Genomic DNA, 8829 nt, shown 5'->3' with positions numbered 1-8829 from the left:
GGGGTGGCCGGCTGTCCAGCAAGGGGCCCTGCCTCTGCCCTCAGACCGTCACACGGGGTTCACCCCGACCGCCCCGAGTCTCCTCAGCTGCAGGGACACAAACTGGCAGAAGCACAGGCCCACCTCCAGGTGGCCCGGGGCCCCCGCGGCCTCCTCCCAGTGGGGGAAGTGCGCGTGGGCGAGGCAGCAGGCGTAGCTGGACGAGAACCTCAGGATGGCCTCCTGGAACGCGGCCTCGCCCTCGGGGGCGCCCAGGAAGGCCCGCTTGCAGTCGCCCAGCACCACGTACACAAAGTAGAGCTTGTTCTTGGTCTCGCAGCCCATGAGCACCGAGTGCGGCGCCAGCAGCAGGTTGGCCTCCCCGACACAGCACGCCAGCTCCCGCAGGGTCCTCCTGGAAGACCTTCGGAGCCAGCACAGAGTGTTGACGCTTAAGATCATGAAAAAGAGGCAGAGAAATACACTGGCGCTGATCACGAGGAACCACTGAGGTGGCTGGCTCGCCACCAACCCGATGGTGAAGGGTAAGAACAGGAAAACCACAGCGAGGAGAATGAGGAGTATGGCCAGGATGACCCTGCAGCCCAGGTAACGCAGGAAGCAGCGGGGCGAGCGCACGCCGTTCAGAATGCCCACGGCTTGCTTGTACAGCTCGGGGTCCTCCAGCACCTCCTTCAAGGGGTCCGGCACGGCCAGCGTGCTGAAGCTGCCCACCTCCCACGAGGGCAGGCTGTCCCTGTTGATGCAGTCCAGGGTCAGCAGGGCCTTCCCGCTGTAGAGGGCGGGGGCCGAGCGCAGGGCCGGGGGGCGCGCCAGGCGCTGGTTGGGGGTGCACAGGAGCTGCACCAGCTTCTGGAAGAAGCGGCCGTCCGTGGCCTCCAGGTAGGTCAGGTGGCTGAGATGCAGCGGGACCCGGCAGGGCCGCAGCAGGACGGGGAGGACCGGCTTCCTCTCCAGGCAGGAGCCCACGAGCGACAGGTCGGCCTCCAGGAGGCACCAGCGGCTCTGCACAAAGTCCTCGCTCAGCACCAGCAGCACCTTCTGGCTTTGCTGTATGCAGCCCGCCATGTTCTCCAGCACGTTCCTGCCGGGCGTGAAGTCCCGCTCGTGCAGGCACACCCTCAGCCCCGGGAGCTCGGCCTCCAGGCGGCCGGTGAGCCCGTGGGTCCACACGGCATCCACGCTACTGTAGCTCACAAACAGGTGGAACTGATCGCCGGGCCTCAGTGGGGGGATGGCCGGGGCCCCGCCTTCCTCCCCGGCACAGGAACCCATGCGTGCTGCCCCGGGTCTGCCTCTGGTCCCTGAGAAGAGAAGCGCCCTTAGGCTGCAGGAGGTGGAGACGGATGGGCTGACTGTGCGGACGACAACGGCCGACCCTCTGCAGAGGTGGAGCCGCAGACGCAGCCGGCCGCGGTCAGCCCCCAACCACCCAAACCTGCCAGGTGCGGTCAGTGACGGCCCCCCTTCCCCCTCCCTACTCGGGACCCACCAGAGGAAGTCACAGGCGCCCCTCACCCGTCCCGAGGACACAGCCTCCTGGGGGGCCCTGAGCCCCTCCCACTCTGGGGCCTGCCTTCCGGTCTCCACCGAACCCCAGTGACCGGGACCCTGCTCCAGCACACCCTGGGGGTCTGCCCCCTGCGGCGCCCACCACAGGACATCTGGCTCCAAAAGGGCTGGGGCTCACGGAGGCCACACCTTCAGTCGCCTGTGGCTCACGTGTCCAGTGGCCTGGGGGCCTGGATGTCTGTGCGCTCCCAGACTTCCTGTGCTGAGATCCTAACCCCGGGGTGATGGTCTCAGGAGGTGGGGCTTTGGGAAAGTGAGAAGGCCACCGGTGGAGCCCCCAGGCGGGGGTAGGTGTCCTTCTGAAGGAGACCCCGTGGAGTTGCTGCTGTCCCCACCCACCCTTGCATGAAGACCTTCCCTCTGGGGCAGACTTTCCCCGGCTGTTCCCAGGCCTCCTCTGAGGACGGGCGTGGGGAGCGGGCAGGGTGGCACCACATTGGAGGCCCTTGGTGCCCAGGAAGCACAGCGGCAGCCTCTGCCTCCCAGACGTCTGGACGCTGCCAGGGAGCACCCTCTCCCCCTTGGAGGTGAGAGGAGGTGGCGGGGAGGGGGTGGTCCCAAGCGCCTCAGGGAAACATACTGGAAGCCGAGGTCTGCAGCCTCCAGCCTCCGGGCCTGTGGGAGGGCTCTGGGGCTGTGCGGTCACCTCCAGCGGTGCTCCGAGAGGGGTCACGCGTGCAGGGCCCTGGCCTGCCTCTGCTCTGCACCCATCTTCCCACTGAGGCTCCGCCGCGCCCGTCCGCGAGCCATAGCTGAGCCTGGGCCGCCCTCAGGGATCTGCCTGCTTGTCCCCAAAAGCACGTCCTGCAGGTGTCCTCGCGCGCCCACGGCCCCGTGCGGGTCACAGCAAGCAGCCCTCAACCCCACAGGTCCAAGGCAGGCTGTGCCCTCGCGGCCTCTGGGTCCTCCAGCTCGGACCCGTCCCCACTTGGGGGAGCAGGGTGGGGGTCATGAGGGCCAGGTCAGCTCGGGAAGACCCTGTGGTCTAGACCCCACTGCCCCTGCCACAGGGCCCCTGCATCTCGAGTGGGCCCGGCAGCTGAGAACTAGGGGAGGAGGCGCTGAACCTCGGAGGGACACCCCTGGGGAAGCCTGGCGCTTGGGACCACCCCCTCCCCGCCACCTCCTCTCACCTCCAAGGGGGAGAGGGTGCTCCCTGGCAACGTCCAGACGTCTGGGAGGCAGAGGCTGCCGCTGTGCTTCCTGGGCACCAAGGGCCTCCAATGTGGTGCCACCCTGCCCGCTCCCCACGCCCGTCCTCAGAGGAGGCCTGGGAACAGCCGGGGAAAGTCTGCCCCAGAGGGAAGAACTTCTGCAGCCGAGGCTTGTTGAGACATCTCTGCTAAATCTGATGAACAGCGGGAAAGTGAAAGAAGGAAGCAAAGTGAAGAAGGAGGGGGTTTCCGGGGAAGCGGCCGGTGCGGCTGCTGCTGGGACAGGGCACAGGCTGGTTCCGGAGGCGTTTCGGCCACGTATCCCTTGGAATCCAATGTTGATGGAGCCAGGTGAGCAACAGGCCCTGGAGGGGCCGGGAGCTCTCTGGAGGCTGGGCCAGGCCCTCCCGCTGGAAGCAGCAAAGGGAAAAGCCAGCGTGAGCCTTCTCAGGAGGGCAGGCCAGGCTGGGGTCAGCAGGGGAGCACACACCACAACTGGGCCTGGCTGCCAGCTCTGAGGGAAGTTCCCAGCTGCCCGTGACCCTCCCCAAACAGCCGCTCTCCTCCAGGAACCTCCCCCGGGGACGGGGCCAGGCGGCCACAGTCCACTGTGTCTTCCTGAAAACCTCCCTCCATTCACCAGAGCCGCCCAGTGATCGGGGAGGGCCACCTGTGCCCCTCGGGGCCTCGACGTCTCCCTCTCACCTGGGGAGGCCGGCCCCCAGACGCTCCTCTCTGATCCGAGCCAATGGACACACGTGATCACTTGAAAAACCCCGCTAGTCAGCCTCATACCCGAGGAAGAAACACAAGCTAAATCAGAGTGGCGCTAAGTCACTCCAGTCGTCTCTGCTCTCTGCGACCCCGTGGACGATAGCCCATCAGGGTTCTCTGCCCATGCCATTCTCCAGGCAAGAATACTGGAGTGGGTTGCCATGCCCGTCTCCAGGGGATCTTCCGACCCACGGATCGGACCCAGGTCTCCCGCATCGAAGGCGGACTCTTTCCCGTCTGAGCCACCTTTCCACTTAAAAACCTGAGATGTCACATGGGCAGGACAGAGTTAGAGAAAGCCCAGGGGTAACCAGAGCACTGAAAACAGGGCGACGGAGCTGTGACCTCGGGGCTCTCTTCGGAGCCCCAGCAGCAGTTCCACAAGATCACAGCCCTGAGCACAGATGCTGACTGTCCAGGACAGGATGCTGCTGGCCGGAGCCCCAAGGGGGGCGCCCAGGGGGGCTCGGCGCTCTCCTGGAGCACAGCCCAGAGGACTCCCACCCCAGCCGGGCTGGGGTCCTGCTCTGCTCTCAGCATCCGTGACCTGGAGGAGTGGGGAGGGAGGCAACACCCCGTGGCCCCTGCCTCGGGCTCCCAGCGCTCTCGGGGACGGGCAGGGCTGCTCCCTCCTTCCTTCCCATCCAGGCTGGACTGGACGATCTCAGCCAGCTGCTGTCTGAGCCTCTGATCAGCGTCTGGACAGGCATGGGTGCTGCCAGGGGGGGTGGGCCCTGCTGGCCAGCGGGGTCACCAGGTGGTCTCCTCCCGAGCTCCCGGGGCCCCTCACCCTGCAGGCCCCTCGGTCAGCCCCAGGACTCCAGCCACACCCAGCCTCCATCGCCTCTGCTAGTCACCCTTTCCCTCTTTGCTTCCAGATCTCAGGGGAGCCTCTGAGTAAGGCCCCCCTGGAGTCTCAGCCCTCCCCGGCAGCCCCCAGCACAGGCACTGTGTCCCAGCTCACTGGCCCTGCTCGGCAAGGTCAGGAGGTGGACACAGTGGGCACCCATGTGTGCAGCCTGCCAAGCAGCAAACGTATTTGGGATGGATGAGAGGGTGGGAAACCAAGCTCAGGTCAGTTTCCCACACGACCGGCTCCTCTGCCCTGGGTCAACCGTGTCCACACCTGGACTATGCCCACCTCCACGTGCACCTCCAGGCCCAGGGAAGGCCTCAAGTGCGGCCTGCAGTCCCCACTCCCTTAGCCAGGGCCAGCCCACAACCCCAGGAAGGGTCTAGGTCAGACGGCAGCCTCAGGTGAGGGCAGGCGAAGGGCCTCTGACCGGGGTTGGACATGGTGCTGGTGGCCGGCTCTGTGCTCAGCTGTGACTGGCCCGGGGCACAGAGAGCCTCAAGCAGGCCGGGCCCACCGCCCAGAGCCCAGAGGGAGGGCAGGCCCCCAACTCCGCACAGCAGGCTGGAGTGGTGGGGGAGACACGTGGCCACACACATGGAACCCTGCCTCCCCCTTGCTTGATCTTGAGAGCTCTCGCCGGGGCAGCCAGCCAGGCACTCAGTTCCTCTCTGTTTTCAAGGTAACAACAGGATGCTGGCCCAACTCCCTCACCCCTTCTGGAACTTCCTGTTGGGCAGCCAGTGGGGGGTCCTTGTGGCAGCAGCTTCCTGCCTTCCTGCCAGTCTGCGTGCTGAGGCACCCCAGGCAGATGACGGGGCAGGAACCCACGGGGCAAGGAGGAGCCTGAGTGCGATTTTAGAAAAGACAGACTGAGGCCTTGCAGGGAGGGGGCACGGGGCAGGGCTGCGCCCACGGCAGAGCCCACGAGGGACTGTGGGGCCCCGGGCCAGGGAGAGCCCCGGGTCCTCGGTGTGGTCCTGCTTCCCAGGGGTGCTGCACACGGGTGGGGAGCCGGGAGCCTGAGAGCCACAGGCCCAGCTGAGGCCCGGGGGAGGCGAAGGTGCCGGTCAGCACGGGGCGTGTCCATGGCTGTCCCCCGCCTTCACCTGGTCAGACTGAGGTTCACCCGAAGAAGCCCCTGGTCAGGTGAGGTCTCTGCACTCACGGTCCCAGACTTCGAAGGAGCCCTTCCAGATATGGTGTCTGGGCCTCATCACAAGGTGGAGGCCAGCAGGAGTCCAGAGGGCCCCAGTCTGATGGGTGTCCCCGGGGACCCTGGGCCCGGCAGCCCGGCTGAGAGCGGGGCCAGCGGGGTGGGTCCAGCCCCCACCCTGCAGGGCTCTGGGCTCTGGGAGCCACAGGTGGGTGTGGGGGCGTCTGTGTATCTGTGTATGTGCGAGGGTGTGTGGTGTGGCTGGAGGGGAGGCCACCCGAGGAGAGGGGGAGGAAGCTGCAAGGCCCAGAGGACGGGAGTTGGGGAGCCAGGCTCAGGCCTGAGCTGGGACAGGGCCCCAAGGAGTTGTTCTCCAAAGTTCTTCCCTGGCTCCCTAGGGCTACATTCCAGGGCCCGGGTACAGCTGGAAAAATGCCCACAGCTATTTCTTTGATGAATGAATGAATGAGCAAATGAAGCGAGTTTACACCCGAGCTCTGTGACCTTGCATGAAGAGCTGATTGTTCCAGGTAGAGAACAGACTCCCCAGGAAGACCCGTGCAAACGGAAGGTGCCCCCCTCCGACTACAACCCCTACGTCTGCTGGCCAGGCCCTCACCGCTGCCGGCAGAGCTGGGGGCTGAGGGAACCAGAGCTGACCCCCAAGGGCACTACTCCACCACCACCCCCGCCCCCACCATCAGCTCGAGCTCTCAGGGTCAAGACCTATGGGGTCCTTCACACCACCCGCTCCAGGAAGGCCCAGCACAACCTCTTAGGCCCTTGGTCCAGGACGACTGCGGTGGGGCCTTTGTGGCCTGTCCCCTAAACCTGTCCGAATTTTCTCTCCTTCTCCGTCTCATTCTTTCTACAAACGCTAAAAACAACCAAACAGTACCTGGGAGACACACCTGGTCGCTTTGTGGGCTCAGGACGGCTGACCACGCACGGCTTCGCAGAAACAGCCCGGGCGGAGTCTCGGAGCGCCCGCCCCAGGGGGCCCGGGACCGGACGGGGCCGGGCGGGGCTTCCTCTCTTCGCTGAGCGTAGGCTCCGCCCCCTCGCCCGTCACCCCGCCCCCGCCGTCCTGCACAACGGGGCCCGGGGCGGGGAAGGGCAGGGCGGGGCGGGGCTGCCCCAGAGCGTTGGCTCCGCCCCCTCGACCGTGACCCCGCCCCCTGCCGTCGGTTTCTCCGCTCGTTTTAATCAAGTTGAAAAGGAAAGGACGAAAATGAGCTGAAACCGAGGGGCCTGAGGGCAGCTCCGCGCGGGGTGGGAGCGCTGAGGACGCCCCGAAGCCGGCGGGGGCTTCAAAGGGGCAACTACCCCGGGCGAAGGCGGAGGCGGGAGGCCGGGGAGGAGGCGGCGGGGAGGGGAGCAGAGGCCAGGTGTGGACAGGAGAGGAGAGGCGGGGGTGTGGGGAGAGACAGTGGTGCCCTGGGAGAGCCCGGGGAAGAGGCCTGAGAGGCTGCGCGGGGATCGGAGGCCGCGGGAGGCCGGGCCGGGGAGGGCGGAGGGGGCGCGAAAGGAGCGGCCGCAGGACCGGCTCCGGCGCCCTCCCCGGGACCTGGCCGGCCTCCGCACGGGGCCCCGCCCGGCCGTGGCGTCTGAGGGCCGTTGCCGGCCCGGGGGCTCCGCTGCGGGACGCTCCAGACGCCTCGCGGGCACCTAGGGGCCCGTAGCCCGGGCAGGGCTCTCGGCCCGGGAGGCTGCCGGGCGCGGCAGGCGTGCGCCCCGCCCGCGGACTGGAGGAGCGCGCGCCTCCCCGGTTCCAGGACGCCCCCGTGTGCACGACAGAGGCGCCGCGTCCCGGCCCGACCTCGAGGGCTCCTGCGGGGGCCGGGGGGTGGCTCTGGCCCTCCCCTGGGAAGCCAGCCGGCGCCGGCCCTGCGCTCCCGAAGCCAGACGGGCCGGATCGGAGAGTCGGGCAGGGGGCCCTTGTGGCAGAGCACCTCTGAGTCGGGGAGCCTGGCTTCCTCGGCCGCTGTGGGAACCGAGGACCACAGGGCGGAGCCCCCGCCCCCGAGGGCGGAGGGCCCCCGGCTTCCCGCCCCTCCGCCTCACGCTCCCGGGTCCGAGAGGCAGGACCTGCGTGGACCTCCGCCTGCGGCAGCTCAGCCCGGCCTCCCTCCAGCCCCACACCTGGTGGACAAGGGGGGATGGCAGGGTGGCCTGCGAGCCCCCCAGGGAGAGGCAGGGCTGTGAAGCTGCTCCTCAGCAGAGTGCCCTCAGCTGGGGGCCCCGGGGAGCCCCCTGGGAGGAGCAGTGGCCTGCTGCCCAGGGGTCTGGGACGGAGCCTCAGCGGGCTGCCTGAGCCCCGCTCTGCCCCGTGTGGGCAGGTGGGGACCCTCAGGGCCCCCGGAGCCCCTCCTGAGGTTGTAGAGTGCATGGCTGCCTCGCGAAGAGGACTGGGACTGTGCTGGGACCCGGCCCGCCTCACCGCGACCGCCTAGGAAGCATTGTCCTTCTCTGGGACGTATGCGGCCACCAGCTGCCCAGCCCGGACCTGGCACGGGGCGACGGGCTCATCTTGGGTGACCGAGGCTCACATCGCAGGGCGGGCCTGGACCCTAGGAGTTCTCAAGCTGGGACATCCCTCAGCTTTGCCTCGGACCCTTGAAAGGTTGTTGTTGAATCATGACACCGGGACTCTTGGTCCCCGGAGGAAAAGAATTCAATCCGGGGCCAGAGACGAGGCTTGATCACTCAGAGCTTTTGTGTAATAAAGTTTTATAAAGTATAAAGTTGATAGAGAAAGCTTCTGATGTAGGCATCAGAAGGGGGCAGAAAGAGAACCCCCTGCTAGTCTTCAGCTGGATGTTATATAGTCATCAGCAGTCTGTTAATGAAAGAAAGGAATGTCTCAAAACTCAGAATGGCACCAGGCCCCTCACCCATAAGATGTATTTTGGGATAATCTTGGCACCAAATGGTTTATCTTGGGCCATAAAATGATTAACTTGAATCTTGAAGAAGGGCAGATCACCATACACATAGTTTCATTTACATAGATTAGAGGAACAATATCTGAGTAAAACATAGTGCTTTATCAGGTAGGTTCTGAGCCCAAAAGGCGGAACCGACTTGAAGACAGAGTTTGGAGTAAATGCATAGTACATTAGCATAGCTTAAGATTAAACATTTCCATAAGAAAAAGGCATTGGTTATGCCTAGGTTTGAGAATAGTTAAATTCAGGTGAAACCAGGTGTCACTATGTCAATATAGAATGTTAAGAGAGACCTCCTTTTAAATTTGTATAGAGAAGTAGAAAAAAATATCGCTAGTGTGTTTCCTCCTGCCACTTAAGAGAGATGAAAAT

At 65.4% G+C, this 8829-nt stretch overlaps 1 protein-coding gene across 1 annotated transcript; it reads right to left on the bottom strand.

Moving 5' to 3' along the window:
* LOC120859341 lies at positions 1 to 6496 on the bottom strand. Its single transcript, XM_040235479.1, has 3 exons — positions 6408 to 6496; positions 2706 to 2920; positions 1 to 1304 (listed from the first exon to the last, which is right to left on the bottom strand). Exon 3 carries the CDS (start codon positions 1273 to 1275, stop codon positions 49 to 51), a length of 1227 nt encoding a protein of 408 aa, XP_040091413.1. The 5' UTR covers positions 1276 to 1304; positions 2706 to 2920; positions 6408 to 6496; the 3' UTR covers positions 1 to 48.
* Positions 6497 to 8829: the final 2333 nt, after the last annotated feature.

This window comes from Oryx dammah, unplaced genomic scaffold, assembly GCF_014754425.2.
Source record: "Oryx dammah isolate SB20612 unplaced genomic scaffold, SCBI_Odam_1.1 HiC_scaffold_623, whole genome shotgun sequence".
In the NCBI taxonomy this organism is placed as follows: domain Eukaryota; kingdom Metazoa; phylum Chordata; class Mammalia; order Artiodactyla; family Bovidae; genus Oryx; species Oryx dammah.
Note: the sequence above shows the minus strand (reverse complement) of the source record. Positions and strands in the feature narration are given on the sequence as shown.

What these genes read in the sequence shown, in the direction of transcription:
- LOC120859341 (XM_040235479.1), bottom strand. Translation starts at nt 1,275, where the DNA reads ATGGGTTCCTGTGCCGGGGAGGAAGGCGGGGCCCCGGCCATCCCCCCA.